This window comes from Zonotrichia albicollis, chromosome 4 (genome assembly GCF_047830755.1).
Source record: "Zonotrichia albicollis isolate bZonAlb1 chromosome 4, bZonAlb1.hap1, whole genome shotgun sequence".
NCBI classification, from domain to species: Eukaryota; Metazoa; Chordata; class Aves; order Passeriformes; family Passerellidae; genus Zonotrichia; species Zonotrichia albicollis.
The window spans coordinates 32,168,048-32,193,548 of NC_133822.1; the positions used below are offsets into that span (position 1 = coordinate 32,168,048).

At 41.3% G+C, this 25,501-nt stretch overlaps 2 protein-coding genes across 4 annotated transcripts in view; one reads left to right on the forward strand and one right to left on the reverse strand.

The window, feature by feature from the left end:
• Window positions 1-5,255, reverse strand: part of LARGE1 (LARGE xylosyl- and glucuronyltransferase 1) — a 272,944-nt gene extending 267,689 nt beyond the window's left edge. The window contains exons 1-2 of one of the 3 annotated variants that reach the window (XM_074539311.1): window positions 5,117-5,255; window positions 3,185-3,271 (exon numbers count right to left, since the gene is read on the reverse strand). In XM_074539311.1, coding sequence (XP_074395412.1) covers window positions 3,185-3,200 — 16 coding nt within the window. In that variant the 5' untranslated portion in view covers window positions 3,201-3,271; window positions 5,117-5,255. Of the gene's footprint in view, window positions 1-3,180; window positions 3,272-5,116 lie in introns of those variants that run through there. The other 2 variants (XM_005491163.4, XM_074539310.1) reach the window with 2 other exon arrangements.
• Window positions 4,585-25,289, forward strand: LOC141728957 (uncharacterized). The gene is made up of 3 exons (XM_074540236.1): window positions 4,585-4,910; window positions 4,984-6,314; window positions 22,685-25,289. The coding sequence occupies exons 1-3, from the start codon at window positions 4,585-4,587 to the stop codon at window positions 22,765-22,767; spliced, it is 1,740 nt and encodes a 579-aa protein (XP_074396337.1). The 3' UTR covers window positions 22,768-25,289.
• Window positions 25,290-25,501: the final 212 nt, after the last annotated feature.

Below are 25,501 nucleotides of genomic sequence, written 5' to 3' on the forward strand. Positions count from 1 at the left end.
GTATCAACTGAAAACATAATCTCACTTGACTAGTTCTCAATTCTTCTTGCTCACCCCACTCCACCATTCAGTGACACTTGACATCCCACAATGAGAAATACTCAGTTCTCCAAGCTAACAACTTAAATTCATTCCCAAATCTATCTATAAATTGTAAGCAGTTTCATATTTCAGTTAATAAATAAAACTCTACAACTCCTTCCCTTCATTTCTCTCCCCTTTCTCTTGTGTCCTGCTAAAACAAAATCCTTCATTCTTCTTTGTATTTAAATGAAGATTCCTCAGTAACAATTTCTAGTTTTCTCCCAGTCTTAAGTCTTAGCTGCCAAGTGCCTATCACTACATAAAATCTAAAAGCTAATGGTAGAAATGAAATGTTGATACTCTGTATGTTAATGTTTAATTCTGGGATAAACTGTAGAGGAGCTATTGAGAGATGCATGTCAACAACTTCTCTGGAAGTTTTAAGCAGCAGAACATTTTTTGTGAAGGAAGCAGAGGGTTGCTTAATTTTTTTTTTTTTCCTTAACACATGTTTTCTTAACACATGTAACTCTCAGCACAGCTGAGTGAAAGCAGGTTAACACTGACATGGGTGGTATCCTTATTTAAGAAGGCTCTGGTTCTGGTATTACCACTGCTAGTGGCAGTTTGGTCCAACAACAGCAGATGAGAAATTGCTATGATTTTTCTAATTTTCACAGATTTCTGGGAAAACAGAAAATCAAGCCACTCTTCCTTGATCTGACCCTTGACAAGCTGCCTCTCAGCCAGCACATACAGTCTTGGTCAACTAGTGCAACTATTCCCTGAGGATTAAAAATGGGTATAGACATGGAGTAACAGAAATGACTCATCAATACACAAAAATGCATGCGAGAAGAGTAGAGTGGTGATGGCACCGCTCTTCTAGCATTCACTAGTCAAGCAACCAGAGCCACGAGGACAGGGAACTCCAGCCTTAAAAAAGAATCTATTTCTTTTTATTATTCTCAGGCATACCTATCTTACGTGGGGATTAGGAATGAAGGCTGCACTCTGCCTGCACCGGCTGAGATTTCCAACTTCTTCCACCACTAGGGTTACATTATCAGATCTGACTTTTTGCTACAGTACAGGCTGGACATTGCTGGGGCTCTTTTCAATAATTTTAAGTGTAGCTTCTACCCAGTTAACTCCATGTTGTGGAAATATCAGCAAAAGCTGAGAAAGAAGGTGATGTGGATACTACTATAAACATTATCAGACCTGGTCAGATCTGCAAATTAGTATGAGTAATGGAACTATTTTGCACAGTTTGCTTCTAATTCTGACACAGATGGCACTTAAACAAGGATTCCAGACTTGGCAGATTTCTTCAAAGTCAGTGCCAAGGCCAGGATAATCCTTTCTAGCAATTTTCTCCTTGATTTCTGAGCTACCAACTTCCAAATAAAATAGAATTTCTTATCTGCTGCTCCCTTTCTACAGCCATGCACTGAACAAGCTCTGACAAATACAAGACCTTCAAATACTGAACCAAGCAACACCAAAAGAGTAATGAATCCCTACAAGGCACAACCCCCATTTCTTAACCTTTATCTTCAGGTGGGTGTATCACAAGGAAGACAAAAATTAGTGATTCAACGAAAAGGAAATTAAAAAGAAGTAAAAATATCTTCCTTGAGGTAGTTCTGACTCTCCAGCTCTTAAATTATGCCAAGTGTGGCATAATGAACAATGACTGTTTTTAAGGCCAGCATTAATCAACAATGGCTGTTTTCTAAAGTTAGCATTCACTACCAAAAGGAAGATGAGCCAAACCCAGACAACAGAGCAAAAACAGTGCAAGGGACACGTGTGTACATTTCCCTGCAATGGACACGTGTGTACATTTCCTCACACAAAACTACTTTTGAGAAAGTTCTTTAGTCACAGCATTAGGCAAATAACCAACAGAGCCAACTCGGAAGAGAATGGAGACACACTCATGAAGAATAACCAACTGCAAATTTGCACTGACCATTATATTCTACTCTGAGATGAATCTTAATGTTATCAGCACAGACACATTACAGGAGAAGAAGATACACTAGAAATCTCATATCATTAAAACAGACATTTTGTTGATTTATTCTAATAAAGATGATGAAAAGTCTTCAAAGCTGACAAGAGCTCATTGACATAGGCTTTCACACAAGACAGGGAAAAAGGACAGACATACATTTTAAAAAAATTAATTGCTGTTCAGGGTCTAGATAAACACCTCCGTCAATATCAATATGAGTTTGCATATAGAGACAGTTTAGCATACAGTGCAAAGACTCCGTAGTCAGATTATGAATTTTACCAATTATAAGCCTTTATAAACATCAGGCAAAAAAAAGAGCTTGTTTTTTGTTGGTTTTGTGTCTGTGTTTGTTTTTAAGATTGCTCTTATAAGGCCACATAAAAACTTTAAAATAATCAGACAAAGGATAAAAGAGGAGACTATTCCAGTAAGGGTCTATTAACAACTGATTGTTTATCCCAGGTAAAAACAAAAGCCACACGTTTGAGCAGAAAGTAGTCTCACAAGTTCAAAATCATTGTTTTTAAGAACACTTCAGTTCAGTGAGTTAAGTGCACTTGGGAGATACCTAATTTTACAGTTTTCTAAAATAATTAATTCAGAAGCAATACTACTTTTACTAATATTAAAGTCCTACGCACTGAAATTTCAGATCAAGCCTCTGACAGATCTTAATGTTTCCAACAGGCATGCAGTCATTCATTCCAGCTCTGCACTCTGGCTTTCTGAGGACTGTACTCCAGAATTTCTGCAGATTGAGTAGCTGGCACAGAGAACGCAAGATATAAGTAATACTATTTTCAGTGCTCCTTTATAGAAAACCAGTGCATATCTCTTCAGACCTGAGAACACTTACAATCTTCTCACGTCATCCAAACAACAAAGAAAATAAGTTGTCATGTATATTTCAGACATTTAAAAAAAAAGTATCTTGCTCCATACTGCCAGTGAAATACCTCCAAGCTATGCTTCACCTACCAGCAACTGAGAAGAGGGTACATACTTCAAACACAAAAGATGCCACACACAACATAACCCAAAAATCATGAGAATTAAACATCAACAGGATGGAAAATAGGCACCAGCTACTACTGCAGGCAATTAAAAGACAAAAAAAAATCAAAACCAACCTACCAATCCAGTTATCCATCAGAGACTCTGCAGCTACTGCGGCTCTTACATGACTTGCAGCCTTTCTGATCAAGGGCCGTCACAGGACACCTAAGTGGTAAGAATTTCACATTTCAAACTTGGAATACCTACCAGCAATTGCCAGTTTTCAAGAAGCACAGGGATACCTCTTCCACTTTTTTCCATTTTAAAATACTGAAACACAGTGAAGACATTCAATGTAAGGGTTTTTTTTTTTCATTTGTCCTATTCCTGTAAGTAAACTAACCTCTGATTGTCTATCTCCTTTGCGGCAGGGAGCAAAACGACTTTGTCAGAAGACCCCTGCCCTTAACTCATCACCTAAGTTTCTATATATGGTTTCTCCTCTAAGCTTACAGTATTACGATGAAGCTCCACAAGGGCAGAAAAAAGAACACTTCATAGGTATCATCACAACAGTCTGTGCATTTTCACCACTGAATGAGGAGAAGAAGCCCATCCAAACCAGTCCCCCTAGCGACTCAGTGGGAGTCTGAAGAGATGTGGCAAATCACTACTCTGTCTTTTTGTGTGTGAGGCTAGCTTTCTATTTTTGCTTTGGGGTTTTTCCCTGGTAGAAGACATAACCCCTTACAGAAACTAGGCAACATTTTAACCCATTCATCAAATTTCCCTCTACTTCTGAAAAAGTTTTAAAATATTTTGTACACAGAAAATTAAATCTGTATCCAGCAGATACCGTTAAAATATGCTGACCTGTTGGCAATTGCCAGGTCTGATTTTAACACAAAACTTTGTTTAGCCTGGTGCTTTCTAGTCTTTCCAGCACTGATACTGTCTAAAAAGAGGCTAAGAATATTTAAAAGACATTTGATTTATTGCCATTTCCAACCTGGCATCCATACATTCCAGAATACATGCATAACAGTCAGTGCTGTGAAAATGTTTCCAGTCGTATTTTTAAGAGTGCTATGTGAAATACATACAGAAAAAGGTAAGACCTAACAACTGTTCAAATGCCTCCACTGGCTAATTTCAATTTCAAAATGCATGTAGGGAAAAAGTAGTCTTTATATGCTGTGTACCAGTAGCCTTGTTCTAAGCTGAACAAAGCAGGAGACACCGTACTCAGGTGAAAACACAAAAATCGCTTGTCTGATGTTCTACAAAGAAGAAAAACCACTTGCTTGCTAAAACTGGGCACAGGAGAAAAACTAGGAATCTCTCCAAAAAGTGTTACATAAGGCATTGTCAAACTTCACGTCACCTCCACAGGGCCGCAAGTTGCTATTTTCCCCCATCCCCCGGTGCGCAGGGATTAATGATCTAAATGACACACTTCTTGGATAGGAGGTAATAGCGGAAGCTTTCCCAAAAGAGCGCTTCCCGGGCTGGAGGCTTGCAGGGGAGGCTGGCGGGAGATGGGCAAATCACCCTGCTCGGCTCAGCGTCCCAGCCCAACTCCGGCTCTGCCCCCGGCTCCCGTTCGGTCGGGCAGAGCGCTCACGCCCCGCGGCTCGACTCCCTCCGTCCCAGCGCGGCCGCCAGCGCCGGCTCTCCCGGCCGCGGAGCAGCGGCACTCGGCGGGGCCGGAGCCCCGGCTTTCCCGGCCGCGGAGCAGCGGCACTCGGCGGGGCCGGAGCCCCGGCTCTCCCGGCCGCGGAGCAGAGGGCGTGCGGCGTCGAGCCAGCGAGCGGAACGGAGAACCCTCCCTCGCCCGGAGGGACGTGCCACTTTGTGCCGGGAAGCGACACGCGCGCCTCCGCCTGAGCATCTCTTAAATTCCGGATCTGACGGGGATTAAAATCCAGCACATAAAGATGCCAGCCCGGCCCTCCGGACTCGGGTGCCCCCTCCCCGGGCTGCTGGAAGGGAGACACTCACCGATTGTTTCTTGCCCTCCCCCGCCCCTCGCCTCCAAAAGCAGCAGAGACTCGACGAGAAGGTGCTTACCTTCCCCGGGTGGCTCCCGGGCCGGGCGCTCAGCGCCAGCCGCTCCGCGCAAGCAAGCGCTCTTTCCCCCTCCTGCGCTCCAAGCGGGCAGCTCCGGCTCCGTCCCCGCAGCCCGGCGCTCCGGAGGTGTCAGCCAGTGGGTCCCAGCTGGGGCGGCAGAGGCAGCTCCACTCTCCGCGGGACGAGGAGCCGCTAACGGTGGGAGGAGGAGGAGGGCGGTGGCGAGGTCCCGACTCTTCCCGGGATGCGCCGCCGAGGTGGCCGCCTCCTCCGCCGCCCAGCTCAGCTCTCTCCGGGGCCTGCCCGCCCCGCGCTGTCCCGAGGTGCAGCCCGGCCGCGTCCGTCCGTCCGTCCCGCTCGCCTTCCCCCGCCCTCTCCCCGGCGGCGAACCGCGCGGCGCACAGGCCCCGCCGGCGGCCAGGAGGACCCGGGGGCAAAGGGGGATTCCGGCCCAGCCTCCTGCCCGCTCCCCGGGGCCTGGTGCACACTCTCCGCGGGGAGAGGAGGCCCTGCCCCGGCCTGGCGATCAGCTCCAGGAAGGTCACCAGCACGGCGGAGCCGAGCACGGAGAGGCTCCCTCCGGAACCGCCGCGGTCGCTGCTATTGCTGCCGGCCCGGAGTCAGCGACCGCTGGGTGCCGCGCTCCGACCGGGTTCGCTCCGTGCCCGTGCCTGGAGACCGCCCCCGAGTCTGAGTGCCAGGCTGCCCCCTTCCCCTTCCTTCCTTCCTTCCTCGCCTCCCGCCTCTTCCCCGCTGTCAGCCTTCCCCCGCCGGCTCGCTCCGGCGCCCGGTGCCAGGCTGCCCCCTGCGGGTGCCGGGGCCGCGGCTGCCCGCCCAGCGGGCCGAGGCGGAGCCGGGAGCGGCCGCCGCTGCCCTCGGTGGGTGCCGGGAGCCGCACGCCAGCCGCCGCGCTGCCCCGGGCTGGCTCAGCGGCGGCTGCAGCGCCCGTGTGTCTGTGTCATGTCTGTGCATGGGCGGGCGGAGGCGCGGGCCGAGGCGGGGCCAGCCCGCTCTCACGCCGCCCAGCGACAGGCGCCGAGCGCCCAACCAGCAGCGGCGGCCGCCGCCGCGCAGCGCCCGCCCGCGCAGCAGGGCGCCCCGGGCCGCTACACCTGGGCAGCGCCGAGGGGGCCCCGCCGCCGTGACAGGCAGCCCGGGCCGCGGGCGCAGCGCCGGTCCCGAGCGCCGCCCGGCGCGGGTAAGTGCGGGGAGGGCGCGGAGCGGCCCGGCCCGGCCCGGCCCCCGCCTCGGGCGCCGGCGGCGCTGGAAGACCCAACTCCGAGCGCCGGTACCGCGTCAGGAATGAATAAATATGACGGCTTCTGGCTTACATGTGTGTTTGTAAGGAGCGTGTCCCTGTGATGTGTCCTTTCGTGCTGGCAGCTGCTGAGAGTCGAGTGATAAGCGCACCTTTTGTTATTTCTTTTTTTTTTTTTCCCCGTGAGCATAGAGCAACCATCAACGCGGTTTTTTTAATTCATAACTGTACTTCATGAGCAGTGTAAAATGGATTTTTGCAATACATCAGCATTCTCAGAGTACTGTATGATAAGCTGTGTGTATGGATGTATAGTGTGCCTGAAATTCCAGTAGGAATATGCAAGGAGAACAGAAATGAACAAATGTGCATACAATCCCATTTTAGAAAGGCATTGATCCATTCTTAGAATGGAAGATGAAGCAAAGTATACATGTGCTTTGAGTAGCAATGTATATAATCAAAAGTATGAGTAATTGGGTTAGTAATCAGGATTTAACTGTTTTCTTATAGAAAGATAAGGGAATAGTTTAGTGTTCTCTAAAAAGATACCGTGAATGCTAATTTCTCTCATTACATCAGCTGCTTGAATGCTGTAACTCATGCAGAAGTTTCTTTATTGGGCAAAAATTATGTTTTGCAGTATACTGTACCAAAGTATTGTGAACTTTGGAACAGATTATTCATAGCAAGATAGTATTTGGCAGACTTGATTAAGGTATTGGTTCATCAAGCTTATTATTCTACCACCAGCAGCATCCTTTTCCTGATGCTTTAGTCAAGCATGATATCAGATGAACTGAAGTAAATCATGATGTTGGATATGCCACTGATAACACAAAACTGTTTAGTTTACTGACTGAAAATTTTGACATACTGTGGTAACTAGGAGAACATTTTGCAGGGGGGAAAAACCCAACTCTGCTCATCTGTAAAAATAATTTAGTTCTTTTAGGAAGGATATTCTAGAATAGCTGTGGTTGCATACAGATTGGTGTCTATGTGCTTATTTTCATGAGCAAATCAAAGCCAGAAATGAGCTGTACTGAACTGACTAATTTTCTCCTTTCTCCTATATGAAGCTAAAGGATTAGCCTTAAAGTAATAATGTTCTCTTGCACTGTGGAAGGATTGCAACTGCTTTGGTGACAGTCAATGAATGAATTTCTGGGGATGTAGGGAGGATGAAGCAGGGCTGTGTGTACAGCTTCATTATTAAGAAAGTCAGGCTGTCCCCTCTCTGTTACTATAATTTTCAGCAGTTCCATAGTTTCCAGCCTCATGCTATGTTTTCAAAACTACTAACTTGCCAGAGTCGGATCCTACATAATATTGAACAATTTCTGGAGGTTCTTAATGTTCTTATCTTCTGTTTAGAACAGGGAACTCTCAGAACCCACAAGAATTCTTAGGGTTTAAGAGCAGCATGGATTATTAGGATTATCTAATATGCTACCATACATGACAGATGATAGAACATCATACTGGGACAAAATGTCTTGCTTCCAATTGCTCTCTATCTGTCAGGTTGGTGACGTACTCACAAAAGGACAACAGTTGTCCAAACCCAGAGCAATGTTTGTCAGAGGCTCCAGCTGAGAATGCTTACCACGATGTTACAAAACCTGACAGGGACAGGAGGAATGCCTACCTATGAAGATAGACTTTTTCAGAAATTGTGTTTATAAGCAAGTAATCTTTTTCATAGTCACAATAAAATTGCTCTATCAGTCTTTGTCCTTGAGAATCCTGAAGTTGCAATTGCTTTGGACATTGAGTAAACAAGCAGTGCAGAAGGATACTTGTGCCAAGGACAGGTAGAAGAAATTAGATGCAAATATTTGCACTTCAGATGTCATTCAGCCAGGAGGAAGGTTTCTCTAGAAACTACACGGGTTCTGGAGTGAGATGTCTATTTGCATGTTAAAGAAATAAACAAAAAAGCAAAACCTATAGTAATGTCAAGCATATAACTTTTTTTTGTAATGATCGTTTCATTAGGTAAAAATCTCAAAGCTTCAATAGTCCTATTATTTAAAAATTTTATAAACCAGATGTTTATCTTTAAATAGAAATGTGTCAATTTTGTAATGTTGTTAAAGTATTGATTTATAGTGATGTAAAATTATAATGTGAGTATTTGGTCTCATTTTTTCTTTACTGGAATAAAAGATAAGGCACAACAGTTCAGAAGATCAAACAGATTATAATGTTACTACACCAGAACATCAGTAAATAAAATTATAATGTCTGATCATAAGACCCTGCACACTTACAGATTATCTGTTTTTTGATTAAAAGAATAAAATTAGTTTCCATTTTACCATTTCTTGTGAAAGGGAGGTGTTAGGCCCACAAGTATTCAAACTTATAAAAGTGCATGAAGTTCATCTCCCATTTAACACCAATGAAGTCCTTTTTACATTCTTACAGTTGCTTCATTGTTCTAGCTGAATTCAACCACTATGAGGTCTTTTGAGAAAAAAAGACAGTGCTTTGTTCAGAAGGCGACTGAAAAGTGCATTACTACTTTAAATAGTGCAATTTGTGCCAGTTGAAATAGAAGCTAAAATATGCCTGAAAACCGGGAGGTTATTTTGTCCCCATTCCTACACACACTCTTGTGGCTGATCAGCATTTTGAATACCTAGTGAGGTAGATGCTGCTCTGGCACACTCAGGATATGGGATATGCACTGGCAAAGCCGAGTTCTCCATTGCCTTCTTTTATGTGGAGTTGATGAAATAGCTACTTTTCATAAAATCAACCATTCAGAGTCTTGTCACAGTGAACAGAAAGTCAAATCTGACTTAGCGGGCTAGTTGGATTGTGCTAACTGATCCACAGAAGGTTGTGACTCTTTGTTTGTGGATTGCTTTTCTTCTAAATGCTAAAATGTGCATCTTGCTTATAGTATCAGAGCATGGAGAGCAAGACCAAAAGTCTGAAGCAAGTTCTAACCCTTGAGATGCTTGTTACCATCTGCTGCTGCAATGAGTACAGCACTACTGCAGAACAGGCTGCCTGGCACGTCGTGTGGTAGGAAAAGGCATTTAGACAAGAAATAAGTGAAATTTAATCTACTTGGGAAAAATAAATTCCCAGTTCTTGAGCATGAAGTAGAAGCTCTGTTAAATATGCTGTCCACTATGGGCAGTAAATTAAAATTTAATGGAGATTTTCCTGTTACAGAAAAAAAAAAATCCAAAAACCAAAAAACAAAAAAATCAAAACAACAAAAGCCAAGAAAGAGCAAGATTCAGATTGCCTGGCATGATAGGAACTGGAGAAAAATAAACACTGATAAACGGAATGCCTTTAAATAGCCAAAAAACACCATAAAAGCCTAAAACTTTAAGAATGCAAAGGAAATTTACTTATTTATTCAGAAATTACTTCTCTTATACCAAAATAGCATTTAGACAATAGTTTAGATTAGAAACAGTTAACCCAGATTGTTCTGTTTCTCTCATTATATCAGGTGCTGCTACATCAGAAGATGTCATTTTCATGTTGGTTTCTCCCAGATTTCAATTGTGCTTCTAGTTGTAAAATGGTAAACACCCATAACTAGAGGCTTACCTAGCATTATGCCTTATAAGAAAAATATTGTGAAGGAAATATGTTGCTTTATATTTCTGACAGAACTCTCTGCGTACTTTTCTTTCATTGTTGCCATTTACTACTTTCCATTTGTTGTGATTCAGTCATTTAGAGAAGAGTTGGGGGGTTTTGTTCTTTTGGTTGTTCTTTTGGTTGGTCTTTTTTAAGGTTAGTGATTTTAAACCAATAAAAACTAATGAAGATATGCAGAATAAATATGATGCAAATTTAAATTTATGAAGATAATCTGATTTCATGTTGATAGTACTTCTATAAATTTTGACCTACCATGATGATGTGTTTTCACTTACAGAAATAATTGTTATTATTTTGATAATATGTTGTACATAATTTAGAAAACAATTTCATACGCTATTTATTTTTTCACATTTTTTTTATGCCAAGGAATCTTAACCCCTATGCTATTTGCGGCAAAATTCTGGATAATTTGCAGTACCTTAATTGTTCTGTGCTAACACGTGTCATTGCCTTTACAGAGTCACCTGGGAAAAAAAAGTATCACTGGACAAACTTTTAAATAATTTCAAATTTCACTGGCTAGGAAGGGGACAGTGACGCAGGCACTCTTAAGCCTAAATCAAGGTATGTCAAGGTCCGTGGAGCAGCTGCATTGATTTCACTGCTATTCAAGCAGAAATATCCTTGATATCCTAGTCTGTGTTCTGGGAAAACATATATATACACACACACTTCTATGAGGTTTTTTTAAATAATTGTTTCTATTTGACTGCTTCACCTCACTGCCTAGCAAACAGTGGATCTAGTGTTTCTTTCTTTTTACTGTGTTTCCTTTGTTACACTTGGCCATTTATTTCCCTGCACTGTGAATGCTGAGACTAAGAAAAGCCTTAACTGAATTGTAGACATGTATAATTAATATCTGCCAGCCTTTCTAGAAATATTGAAGCACAGTGTGTATTATTCCTCCAGTCTTAGCCTTATACATTTAGATTTTAATTCATCTGAGGACACCTTTCACTGGTGAAAAAGAGGATACTCTATCTGATCCCAAGATCTTTTTTTCCATTAGCAATACCTGTTTTATACATGGAAGGCTTAATTGTTTCCAGAACAGCTTCATTAACTTCTGAAAGTGTTACCAATACAGGCCTCCCCAGAGCCAGGGTTCTAATTAGAAAGAAAACTGGCCTTAGATTAGTTTGAAGAGTGGTGTCTTTTTTTTTGGAGAGAACTGGAAAGCTCATTCCATCATTGACAGAGTGTTTCTTCCAAAATGTAGGAATAACTGCCAGTTGTATGAACTCAGAAAATACCTGTGAGAAGTGAATGATTCCCACAATAAAACAACCTCTTCAGACAACCAAAAATAGTAATAATGATTATGTAAATAATGTTGAGATGTGCATTCAAGGTCTGTGCAGTTCAAGCAATGTCCTTTATGACCAACACTCTGTGTCAGCCCCAAGGTCCCTGTCTCAGTGAGTTGGGCATGTTTGGAGGTTGCCTTATGAGTGCTTGGGTTGCTTCCTCAGGTACCCAGACTGTCAGTAGTAATCTGGCCTTTGTCACATTTACACTGATTCTATATTAAACGTGCTTTAAGTCTGACCAAAAAAAAAAATCTATACAGGACTAAAGAGTGAGTGTAAATATAAAATATAAACTAAATTAAAATAGATGGATGAATAATAAAAACACAGATCCTATTACAAGTTAAAGCATGATATCAAGACTTGTTAAAATAATTTGAAGTTTTGTATTGATGGTCAGGCCTTTAAAATCTGTATGAAAAAAGTACCTGGATTGAAAATAGGTACTAAGGGAAAAGAAATTACCCCCAACTTTTTTTATAAGGATCACTGCCTGGTGTATCAAATGGGAAAGTTTCTGGCCAAGAATAAAAGACAGTAACCATCAGTTAAACCCTGGAACTTCCGTATTTTTTCCCATGAAGGTTGTGTTTTAAATATTTTCTAGGAGGATTTCTCTAGAAAGCAGAAGTGCATTATAGCTGCTACTTTCGAGTGAAGAGAGAGTAAAATAAACCCCAGATCCTGAGTAATGACTCAGGCTTATTTGCTTTTTGACCATTGCAACAATAGGAATGCCCAGTATGAAAATGTTCTGGCAGTTTAACAAAATTTGTAGAAGAAAGTCCACTTTCATGTCCTTGTCAGACAAAAGCACACTGAAAATGTGTGTACATGGTTCTGAATATAAACAGGGAGCATAGTCTGAGCAGCTAACATGGACTTATTTAAGTGGTCACAACTGATTGTGTATCTTAGAAATGTACTGTGATTAAACTAAAATGTTCTTTTTCTGGGGGTGAGGTGTGACTGTGAGCTTCATCCTGCTCTCTGTGCAGGACTGTCAGTGCTGAAGAAAGTTTCTGTGTTCTTGCTGACATTTCAGAAGTTGTGAGCTACGATCTGTACTTGCTACATTGGCAAAAGAATAGGACAGGTCACGCCATCTCAGCAGTGAAACTGTCAGTAACAAGGATAATCCTCAGTCTCAACAGCAGTTACAGGAAAGTTGATGCTAAGGTCAGGCAACAAGGCAAGACCAATACTAGTGCCAATGAACCTGTCAACATTAAACACCTCTTTTTCAGAGTGGTACTTCAACGCTTCAATAGTCTGTGCTTCAGACTGTGTCTTGACATGGTAGGGGGTTTTCCTTTCATTTGGGTGAAGCTAAAGCTGTCAGACCTACTAGAGGCCAAGCAGACAAGGCCAGAAACAGGACAGACCTTTAGAGTCTGAAGGTGACATTGAAGGAATCCAACATCAGACACAAAAAATGCCCAAGAAATTTAAGATATTTTACACTCTGTGCATGTACTTGTCTTACAGAGCTTGGCAGCCACAGGGGTGCTAGCATTGCTGCTTCCTCTGAAATTGCAGTCTCTATCAGATTGTGTACTGAGGAAAGGCATAAGCTTATACTTACACCATGGATGGTGTCAGAATTCACAGTTCCTGCATCACCTGAAAGAAATGACAAGACCAAGCAAATTTTCCAGTGAAATCAACACATGTTTAAGTCCATTAAGGGAAGAATTTCATCTACAGAGAAAATAATTTTTAACAACAGTTTTCCAATCAACCTACAAGAGCTCAGTGCTGGAAAACAAAAAAACTATCCTGTCACTGTGCCCTTTGCCCATTTTGAAAATATTTCCAAGTGTGATACTTTATTGTTCGTATGTCAGCTTGACATTGCAACAGTTCCAGTGAGAGGTTATAACTTGAGAGATTTCTCCCGTACCAGACTTGATGCCAATGGCCTTTGGAAACTTTTGCCCACCTTCTTCCACTCAGCATAACTAGGTGCAAAATAGTTGCAGCCAAGACAAGTGATCATCAGCAGGAGGAACTGTATTTCCTTGCCTTCTCCCAGATCTAGGTGAAAAAGCAGCCACTCCTTGGCAATGGGCTTTATGCCAAGTGCAGCAGTAGCTTTGTTAGGGCAATCACTCAGCTTCATTATTACCTCATTTTTATCAATTAGCTGATTGAAAGGAAGGATTAGTGCAAGTTCTCTTTCTGCGCTGTAATCTGTGATAAATTTGAGAGGTGTTGGAATATTTACTACTGGGTGATTGGCAGCTGGAGCCTCAGAACTAGTGATGGTTTATAAATCCTTTCCGAACTCTGCTAGGGAACAATGATACCAGTCTGGGAACATTAAAGGAAAAAAAAAAAAAATTTAACCGAGCCTTTAGAAATCTGTATGTGCTTAGTAGAAAGTTGATAAAAGGGAACAGCTGCATCATAAAGAATCTATACCCATAAAGTAAGCTCAGACCTCTGCTTCTTTCTTGACTAACTCAGCACCTAAGAAAGCTCACTCTCCTTAGAATCATTTTCAGACTTTACATCTGCTGATCCCTGACAGCAAATGATTAAAAAAAAAAATTCTCTTCACCGCTTCAAGAGAAAAACTGAGTTTTTGTAAACTGGATATCTCTCTCTAATCAAGCCCGGGTAGGGATGGTTACTAGAATTAACAATGGTGAGTTTACTTCTTCAATAGGAGAGAGAAAGAGAACAAAAGATATTTGATGGGGTGTTGGGATACAAAATGAAAAGCAGGATTGTCTGGGTGAAGAAATCACATGTTGCTAAGATAGAAACGGATATCTTAAGAGTTCTGTGAAGTTGGCACCTGATCCTTTTGCATATCAAATAAAGTAAGGGTCTGGTGGAAATCACTCTGCCATCATGTAATTAATAATCATGTTATAATCTGAAAAAAATCTGTTTGCATGTGAGAACTTAGTTGTCTAATTTTATATACTTGAGTTTGCAACCACAGCAATGTTCTGTTAAGGTAGCTTTGGTGTGTAAGGCTGGATATTGCAGGAATGGAGAAGATGGAGTCTTAATAAAGATTTTGTTGCTTCAAGCTTGTACTGACTGCATTGTTCACAAGTGCCTATATGAACAGGAGCATTTTTTTCATAGTTTCCTTCTAATGATGGTACCTGTGGTAAAAAAATCCCCAAAACCTACTAATAGGCATAAGTAAAGGTCACATGCCAAGATATCATTGAAGGTCTCAGAATATTATGATAGTCCAAACTGTTTGTACTTGTTGTGGGCTACAGTTAGAATAGAATTATGCCGTTAGATTTGGGATTTGATCCCTGAAATAACACAACAGATATTTTCCTTTCTAAGCATTTTTTAAGAAACCAGCTCATTAATAAATGACAGTTTTTGAAGGATATTTTGACAGGATTGGTGTAACAGGGCATGAGCAGAAAGACAGTCCTAGAAACCAGCATTCACATGGTTAAAGGCTTACATGCAATTGACACCTGCATGACAAACTGGATGCTGGAAGATGCAGCTGCTACTGCTTAACTTCCATCCATCTGCCCCATTACCTCAGCAGATCAGTTGTTATATGTGCTAGTAACCAGGTGCACACAATGATTAATTTGATAAACTCTTTTTCTACTGTTGAACAAATTTAGGCTCCGAACAAAGAAAGTTGTGGCCTACCTAACCTGTAACTGATAGCAGAATGTCCGAAACACACAATCCAAAACACAGAACCATTTAGGCTGGAAAAACCTCTAAATAACTAACTTTGGGTCAGAAAATGTGAAAGAGGTGCCAACAGAGAATACTGTCTTAAGACATTAAAAGGCTGATTTTAAAGAGGAATTATACCACCTGAATTGATGTTAGGTTCCAGTTGATTTTCTAGATGTATTCCTTCTGCTGGGAAAGGAGGCAGCCTTTCAGAAAATATGAATTTTTAGTTTCCTCTGCTGCAAAGAATAGTTTTAGAAGAAGGACATGCTTGAAGCTATTTGCTACAAAATGTTTAGGTTGGCCAGAGAGCTTGAGACTTCACAAATATGCCTCAAATATGCAGTGCAATGGAGTTTCAGCATAGTGTACATCCCTGATATAACTGATGCTTAACATGCTGTTTCAAAGGCATCCTTTCAAGAAAATTTCGGTAGACCCAATCTCCAGCCTGTCCACAGGGTAATTGTGCAGATCCACACCATATTTAGTGAGAAAATGACACTTTCTATGTAAGAACCTTAACATATATTGGTCTGATCAACATTCTTTGAATGACACGATTGCACAACAAAGTCAGTAGCCCCACAACTCTGTTCTTGCCAGTTAATTTTGGTAGAAACATGTAGATACTGTTTTTTGGTTGTGGGGTTTTTTTGTGGGTTTTTTTTTTTTTTTTTGTTAGCAGGGCTGTTCCTTTTAGGAGTCTGATAGCAGCAATATACTTTCCATTTTGTGTGTGTCATTTCATCAGGGACAGAAAGATATCGATGAAGTACGAAGAACAAATGCGGAAGGACAAGTGGTTAGTAGAAATCACTAAACTCCAATGCTAAAAATATCCTGTCCCCACCAGTTTAAATTCACACCTACTCCTCTGAGTAGGTAAGAAAAAAAAGAAAATTTCCATCTGCAGCTTTTGAAACTCCATTTGTCTCCTGAGTACTGAGCACCAGATCTTCAGCTGGTAGTGCTGAAACCCTACCATGTTTCTGGCAGATCCATTCTTCAACACCAGAGTGCCAACTTGAGTGTCTAAATTCCATATGACCTCAGCAGTACTTGAGGGCAAACAACAATTGCCTGGGGATCTCACAGGATATTGTCAGCCTGACTGGGCTAAGCTGGGTAGTAGAATAGAGCATTTTACAGTTGGGTATAATGTGCAATTCATTCCTTAGCCTCTTCCTGACTGTTCCCAGCTCTGCCTCTAGCACTGCTGCTCAAACATACTGCTTTTCTAGAGCTAGGCACTAGCTCCTAATGAAGCCCATCAGCAGTACATTCACTATTCAAAACGGGGGGATGACCATCTCAAAGCAAACCAGACACCAGAAATAACACTGCAGTGTGGACTTGGACTGGGCAGTGAGCAAAAAGGATGGCATCAAAGAGCTGCAACATGCATTTACAAAGTCTAGGTGAAATGAGCACAATAGTACTCCAGGCTGGAATGTAGTTGCTGGAAATGTGGTCACAAAGGTCTTTTTGACTGGTTAAGGCTGTTAATGAGAAAAATTACATCGCTTCTAATTGGTATGCATGTTAAAAGCTGTGCCCCAAACAAATGGAAATCAGATAGGATTCTGAACAGACTGTGTAAAACAAGTCCCAAGGAGTGGAACTCAGAGAAAAGGAACTTGCTGGTAAAACAAGTTAATTTTACCAGTCACTGCAAATAATCTCAAACAGATTCTTTATACTTGCATATTTTTGTGATGTCAAGCTGTAAGAGCCCAGAAATTTTCCAGAGCTTGTTGCAAATGCTATGGTTCAGTGGAGGTCTGAGACTCTTTGGGACAAGACTGAAGATCCCCTCTCTAGCCTCAGCGAGTCACCAAAGGCTATGGGTACTGAGACTACAGCTGTGGAAAAGATATACAGATATGCTGAGTACTGCATATTGTCAGTTTTCACAGGGAAATCAAGGAGGCTTTTATAGGATTGTGTAAACCTTTGCAACAGAGCAGTACCATAGCACCATGTGTGGACCAGGTGAGCCGTGGCCCAGCAGGCTGCGTTCTCTATACCAGGGCTGTGGAAAACCAGCTGTGATTGCAGCTATCATCACTGAGAAAACAGCCAGGATGAAGAGAATTAAACAGTCTGAAACAATTATTGCATAAGAAATTGTTCCAGAGGGAATCAAAAGGTGCAGTAGGAAAAAAGAACTAGTTTGGTGGAATCTACTACTGCTGTTATGAAAATATTGATTTGGAAAATAAGTTCTGAGGTAGTAATCTCTATATGATACAAAGGTAATTTTCCAGTTGACAAACGTTTTTTCAGAGGGGAAGAAAATCAGCCTGACTTCTGTACTTCTGTAGTTATAGGAATCCCTTTTCCAAATTTCTCATCTATTCATATATTTCCATATTCCCTGGATTTTTTAAAAGCAGTTATTCATGGCTGCAAGTGCAAACATCTGGTCAGTGGGAGGGAGTAAAAGGTAGCCAGAATAAAGAACAGTTGTCTGGAGCACAGACAAATCACTGAAGAACTTTGCTGCTTATTTCTTGATTTCTTCTTTTTTTTTTTTTTTTTTCCCTTTTTATGGCTTGCGTTGGTGGGATTTACAGTCTAAGAGCTAACTCATTGTTAATGCTGGTTCTCATCTGGGAATAGACACATTTAAATGCTCATACTGTTGTAGGCACTGAAATTTAGCAAGCCTTTTTTTAACAGTGCTATTCTATAAAAAGCATAGGGAATGCCCATAAGAGGATCTTTTCCTTTAGCAAAAAGACACAACCTGATTAGAACATTACATAATCTTAATATATCTTTGGTATTTAATGCAGAACTCACACCCTAAGGTGCTGGGGATAACAGCATGCTGGAAAATGGAAAACTGCCAGTCTGGTGACTTTTTCATGGTTTGCCCAGAACTGATGGCAATTGCTAGATGAGAAGAAACACATGAGAGGAAAAGAAGGATGGCTGCCAACACTAAAAGTCACTGTTGCTCTTTCTTCTTCAGCGAAGACAAGAAGCCAATGCTCCAGCCATAAGCAGGAAGGGGTTGGTGGAGGATTAAGGAGCAGTGACAGATACTTGGCCTCTGGAAGAGGTTGAGAATGTCTGAGTGAAAAGATGGTCCTTGAATGCAGATCTCCAAAACTGAACGAAAATAAGTATTAAAAACACATGAAGGGGGGGAAAAAAGGAGGTGGAGAGAGGAATAGGTCAGAAAGAAGAAATTGCAGCATGATAAAAGAAAAGGTGGGGGTGAACAATGGAGCCAGAGACCTATGAAAATAAATGAAAATAATGAAGGAAAAACACCAGCTGCTGTTTCAGTGAGCTGAAGCAAGTAAATAAGATGAAATCTGGGAGAAAGTCACAGAGAATAAACACGGAAGGCTACAAACCTCATTGCAGCTCACAGCTTTCCCAGTGTGCGGAATGACTAACTCCACCATCTCATCCAACTTGTGAAATATTCAAAATACCATTAGTTAATTTTGTAACCTCCTCCCTGGAAATGCAGTACACTTTTTATACCACTGAAGATGTGCCTCACAAGTGGAAATAGTGGTTAATTTGACTAGTTATTAACTGTTGAGCCCAACTGTTCCATCAGTAACCACCTTGAAAAGGAAGACCAGTAAATGTGATGGCAGTGGAACATTAGTGTGTAAAACAGTGATCATTCTGTAGAGGTTAAATGGAAATGGCAAAACATCTATGCTGGCTCTTGCCCACTCTGAGCTTGTGCAGTATCTAAAGTCAGTCTCCAAATGTTACATACAAGAATGAAGTCAAGATAAAAGATTTGAGCCTCTCCCTGATCTGATCTCTCATGAAAAGGAGAGGACAGTTTAGGAATAGCATCAAATGTTGATGAACACAGAATATAAGCAGGGACTGATATATTTTATTTATAAACACAGTATAGAAAACAACCCCCAATTTCCTGGAGTTCTTGGCTTCTTGCTAGGACTCTTTTCCCTTTTAGTATTCAGTATGGATTATGTTCAAAGTAAATTCCTCTGTTAAATGTCAGCAAATCCAATAAATGCATTAGCATCTTATCTAAGCAGATTGTTCCAAGTGCTTTTACAATGGTTAGTACATTTTATATGCAGCAAAAATCTTTAGCAATATCTGTTTTCCTTAGTTTCCTGTTAATTTGGCAAGGACTGGCACACCAGGCTTCATCACAGACCAAGACTGCATCAGGCAGGATGAACTCCTGATGAACATTGACCACTGAGACTAATAATACCTAGTTATGGCAAAAGTTTCTCCTGTGTGGGCACTCGCAATTCTCCTCAAAGCAGATTGTGAGAATATTTGCAATATTTGCAGCAGCTTTTGTCTCTCCCTGTAAACTGGTGAAGCCCCCACCAAAATGCAAATGAAAATGCTGCTTTAGTCATACCACCAAGGTCTCATAGTTTCTGCTTCCAATTTTAATAGAAAGATTGTTAAAAAAAAAAAAAACAAAAACCCTAAACACATCAATAACCAAACCACCAAGACAAACTAACTCAGGGTACGAACTTAGACTCAGCTGTTGCCAGACAGAATTCCTTTTATCAGAACTTTATCCCAAATTTTCAAAGTCTAACAGTCCACATCTGCCTCCAGCAGGCAGCAGGAGATTCTGGCAAATTCAGTTATGAGTCTGGGCCAGCAAGAGGTTTCTGCTCATTTGTAAAGTACAATTTGAGTTGCAGTTAGATTTTTGTGTTGTGAGGGTTTCACAGAATGCAGTGCAGATGAAACATTTGAGTTAGCAAAATGACAGTCCAGAGTTTGCAATGCAAAATTAGACCAGATAAAATTGTAGAGGGAGCATTTTAAAGAGAAAGATAAGCAAATGTCACATTGGGGTTAGGGTCCTCAGGAAGTTAGAAGTGAAATTCAGTGGCTTCAAGGGTCTTTGGAAAATGGTAGCTTATTCCTTGGACAATGCAGTAACACACCAGCTGGTAGGGAGGGGTGATGCCAGATGCTTCAATGTGTGCAGTGAGGTGGGGGGGGAGAAGATGAAGTAAAAGGAATTTTCTCCAATCTAATAGGCAGCTAGAGGAAAATTATTTCAGGAATCAAAAGCATAAGGAGAAAAAATACAGTGGCCCAGCATACTGAAAACTGAAGATGAATGTAGAGCTCTCTTGTCTCCCAAAGACAGACATAATTTTCTCTTATTGGGAATTCTATTGTTCATGGCCATCTCCAAGACACAGGAGGATCATGGCTCTGGAATCTCACAAAGTTACAGCCAGACAACCATTTCCCCAGAAAGTGACAGAGGAAAAAGATTTGTAGCACTGGCAAGAGTGTTTCTAAAAGAGAAAAATCTGCTTTGAAGATGTTGTACACAATCATGTAAAGTCTCAAGCTGGAACTGATGTAAATCTCACATGGAGAAAGAGGGATGACAGAGCTGGTGTGGGACTTGCAGCCAGCTGTGGACCACCCCAAGAAGACTGTTTTTCACTTCCACATTAACTTCACAATATGCAGTTTTCAGTCCTGTTGATGTTGATACATCCTTCTGTTTCTAGTAGCTGCCTGTGCACAGTATGTATTGTGGTAGAGGAATAATGAATCAGAGAATGCTTTCTCATGAGACTAAGCTAAGCAAGATGCCTGTCTGGTGGTAGCCAGCTTCTTTACTAATAAAAAATTCAAACCATTACATCTTCTTCACTCTAGGGCTGGCTCCAGCACTCAGTCAGCCTCTTCCTCACAGAAAGCTGACAGTTAGACCAATTTTAAAGCATAAAAATCTCCTCATCTTGTCTTCTTCTTTCCCAAAAGAAGCTGAACTGAGCTTAAAAAACTAAAACCACGTAACCTAAACCCATAGTTTTAAGACGTACTTGTCCCCAGGCAGGTACCTGATAAAGCAGCATTTTAAACCACTTTTCCCTGGCATTCTTTTCACCTATTACTCTTGACCTGTAAATCAGCTCTCAGGAGCAATGTAGTGACTGAAGCAACAAGTCCTGAGCCCTTTGTCGGACAAACACAACTGAAGGGACAGCTGAGAACATGCTTTGTAGAGGTAGAGGCAGCAATACTGAAAGCATTCATTGCCTTAGCAACTAGGACAACCTCTTCTTTAATTAGAACATCATGGTCTGAACTTTGCTAATAGAACCTGCCCACACTGCATGCTAACCATGGGTTAGGTAATCTCGCGCTTGCCAACACAGGCAGCCTACCACGCTTCTGCTTCCTGACATTCTCCACATGAGCACCCTGTTCTCAGGTCCCACATCTGCAGGCAGGCTGTGGGTGGTGTTAATGAATGATACATCCTTGTGGTTTCTCACCCTGGACTCATGATCTCCTATCCCATCACATATTTGTCTGGGCTGGCAGGCACAGGGTGCTATGGAACAGCTCCTGTGTGCTCTCTTAGGATTTGGGAGGTTACTGTCCATGACAAAAGAATTATTTCCTGGCATTAGCTTAGCAGATATGGCAGAGAAATAAGAGGGCTACCTCACTGCCCAAGCAACCCCCCTTGGCCTATCCTCCCCAGTTCTCTCCCTGCCACCCTCTTTTGGAGTTTCTTCACCTGTGGCATTACTGATGACTATATGCAATTTCTAAGATCCAATGGCACCAGCAATTCTGGAATACACTCTTCCAGATGATATGCCATATAGGTTTGTAGTGCAGTTATTTTCTGTTCCTTCCCTAAAATTGCAGGGAAAAAATGCTTATTAAAAACCTGATCAAAAGAAAATAGATATCTGGATGAAAACAAGCTTTGAGGGGAAAAAATTAGGGTTTACAAAGTCATTGTCGTAGCTCTGACTACCGCTCATTGAAATTTGTATCAACATAGCAATAGTAGCACTAAGTTAAGAGCAGAAAGTGAAACTGGTCTGAGTTAACACTGCTCAAATATTCTGGGCTGAATTCTGTACTGCCATTGGCATTAGAGAAGGAGGGTCCAAAGCTAGCATGGGTCTGTGTATGGGAAATCCTACCAAAGAAGTAGAACATATCATGCTCTGAGACAACAGGTCTCACTAAGTGGGAAAAATACAGCATTCAACAGAAGAGAAAACTACATTTTGATTGTTTAAAATGCTTTATTTAATAACACTCTGAACTAAGGAAGCAAACTCTTCTCTTTTTTCTCCTGCTATATTTAATTAATCCTGGGATTTAGGGAAAGAACACAAGATCTTATGCTGGGTTTGGAACGCCTGCTCAGCAAAGCAGTGAATGACACTACTTGTGGGATCACCTTCAGGGTACTTTCACCCACGATTTCTGTAAAACTGCACGACAAGATGTTTCTTAATTAAAATATTTACATGTTAAAAATGTTGAAGGAGAGGTTTTCACAATAATGTGGGGATGGCTTCTGTAGATATTTATTTAGGGTTTTGGTGTGGTATGTTTTGTTTGTTTCTAATGTTGAACAAGATAAGCAGAAAGAGAAAGCTGCTGCATCCTACAAAAGCAGAGATACGTATTCAAGATACCAGATATTCCTTATAAAGGTACACTCTTAGAAGCAAGAAATTGCACCTCAAAATCAGTAAATTCTCTGTGCACACAAGCATACCATACAGCATCAATCACACATAAAATATCAACCTTGCTTTATCAAATGCTTGGAATGCTTGGAATGCTGGCAAGAGGATGCTTTTCTTCTGTTCTTTAAAATGTCAAACTTTTAACAGATCATTGCCCCAACAGAATCAGCGATTCAGAGAAGTGCCGTGATCAAAGACGCCCACCATTCTTCTGAAGAGGAATTCAGGAAATGCAAGTTCAGCTAGTGTATAGAACTATCACCTCTTTGCTCTGGTTATGTGCATCTTTAAATTAGCCATTAGATAATTCTGCCACTTCACTGAACTTTCTGCATTGAGGATATTTATTCTTCCTTGTCCAGGAGGAATGACTTTAGTGGTAGTTATGGAAATAAAAGAGACAATAAAGCTCCCATGCAAATCTTATGTTTGGTGTATTTTCTTATTTGACTATAAAGTGATATTCCCAAAGGTGTGGAGTCAGGAATGTTTTAAAACTGCTGATGAGCATCACCCATTGCTATCTTAATTAAATAGTAGTGATTTACCCATTACAAAATACTTTGTTCCATTACAAAATCCTTTCCTACTGTATGGAGGCATAAAAAGAGTGTAATATCAACTGCATAAACCATTTCTATGGAATAGAAATAGTGAAGTTGACTTCCTCTTGTGAAGTATTTTGAGATCTACTCATGGAACGTGCAGTGGGGCAGGTAATTTCATTATTACTCTAAAAGACTCTTGCCCTTCTCTACACTGGCAGGTACTTGCTCAAGCAATTCAGATATGGGATGCTATCAATTCAGGGTGTTCCTTCCTTTAGCTGGAACAGTAATAGGACCTTGGAAACCACATAATAAAATTACCTTTCAAATGAAATCCGACATACTTGCACACTGCCACTTGTTTGTATGCACTGATCCCTCCACCTATGGAGAGATCTTGCTGAGAGTTCCTGTTGCATTCCCAGGATAGTGATGATGATGATACTGCATTGAACATCTCCTTGGAAGCCAGAAAGCCTCTATTGCTTCTGTAAACATCTCTGGCAAGCAGAGCTTGCGCTTCTCTTCCTGTGCCACCGAACCATGGGGAAGCAAGAATGAAAGCAAGAATCCCTCAATCAATTAAAACCTGGAATTTCTGCAATATTCAACCTTCCAAGATTATTTGCTTCTGGAATAGGAGAGCCTTCCCACATGGTGATGATTGGTGGGAGAGTAGAAGAAAAGCAACAGAAATTTCCTGTGAAAAGTTTTTCTTTTCATATTTTCTGTTGTGTGAAGATAGTCAGGAGAGGGTTTTCATAATTGTCCTTATTCTTTATGTCTCTCTTATCCTTTCAGAAAAGTCTGCAAGGTGTCAGCATCCCACACCCAAGGAATTTTTGTTCACTAATGCCCAGATTAGGGTACTCATGAAGATTCAGAAGAGATTTTATGATGTTTGTTTGCCAGAGCACATAGCTTTGAGAGGGGAAAAAAAAAGATAAAACTAAAATAGGTGTTTGGATTAAAAATACTTTTAAACTGTAAACTTTCGCATGAGAACTCCTGTCATCAATTTGCTTTTGCACATAGAGTGGGTTAAACCAGGGAACTTCCAATAGGTTTCCTGAATAGCAGGCAGATCATGTGTATGTTAAAGGTTTTCCTTTACCTGAGAGAATGGAGCCAGACTTCCTGGAGAAAGAGCACTGTGCATGCAATTCTGATTTGCCATTATCATGAAACACTCTTTAATGACAATGTATAGTGTGGGGAAAAACTGGTGAGCAATGCTAAAAGAAACTCATGTCAGTGCTATGATTTGTTGACATGTTTAAAACTCATCCCTGAAATGGATTGCTTTGAGTGATGCACTGACTATACAATGACCACGACTCTTGTCAGGAACCTCTTGTTTGCCAAAATGGAAGCTGAAGTCCCCAAAATCATGTTTGACATCCACCGGCAACATGGTGTGAGCAGGAGTGCCTCTGTTTCACACACATTTGGCCAGTCAGGGGGACTCTTGGGTTCACCATTCTTAATCACTTTATTATTGGATTGCTTTTTGGGCCACCCTGTGTGTATTAATCAAAAAAGTCCAGATCAAGAGAGGTCAAAAGAATGCCTCCCCAAATTTGCCACTGCCCTTTCCACAATTGAGATCACTCCTTTAAACTTTGGACCAACATTTTTCTTTATGGCATCAGTGGACTAGGGTAACATTTACTTCAAATGAAATGTATTTCCATAAGAGTGACAGAGGGCCCCTGTAGCCTTGCTTGCCTGCAGGAGCAGGGCAAGAGGAAATGCCAAGGGCAAGTCTTGCTCAGACCTGCAGTCTTGTTCCCTTTGGAGCCAGAATGTGTTTCTTTTTTTATTCTTCCCTTCAGCAATTAATTGAGTTCCTGTAGCAGAAGGAAGGATTGTTGACCTATACATTCACAGTGGAAAGGTTACTTCAATCAGAGGGGAAAAAAGTCAAAAACAAGAGAAAATGGTCCCCAAATTGTGTGTGTGCATCTGGGAAAGAAAGCTCTTCTACTCCATAACAGAGGTGTCAGAAGAGACCTCCTTTATGGTACTTCCAGCAATCATTCCAGATGGCATTTCTTACTGTTTTTAGTATTAACATGAGCACACTTGAAAGCTCCACTCCTAAGTCAGAACACACTGTTAGCAATTGTACAAATAATTTCACACGTTCCCTTCATGGGAGATCTTAACAACTCTTCAGGAAACTATACAGAGCAATTATCAGGCCAAAAATTTTGGTTTTAGTTAACAAAAAAGTCAATGAAAAAGCATATTCCTTGACTAGACACAGAATAAGAAACTATTAACCCCTTAACAAAGGATTGTTTGGAGGTTTTTTTTTTCTTTTTTTTTTCTATTTTTTTATTTATGCAGAAGGTCCCTCCCTGTTATTTCCAAAAATGCCAGTGAAAATGCCATGTGAGGATGAGGAATAGATCTTATTTCCTCAATAT

Bases quoted from the DNA above. Each gene is read 5' to 3' on its own strand.
- LOC141728957 (XM_074540236.1), top strand. From the start codon at position 4,585: ATGGGCAAATCACCCTGCTCGGCTCAGCGTCCCAGCCCAACTCCGGCT. The intron at 4,911-4,983 runs GCGACACGCGCG...CAGCACATAAAG, and splicing joins GTGCCACTTTGTGCCGGGAA to ATGCCAGCCCGGCCCTCCGG. The intron at 6,315-22,684 runs GTAAGTGCGGGG...TTGCCCCAACAG, and splicing joins CCGAGCGCCGCCCGGCGCGG to AATCAGCGATTCAGAGAAGT.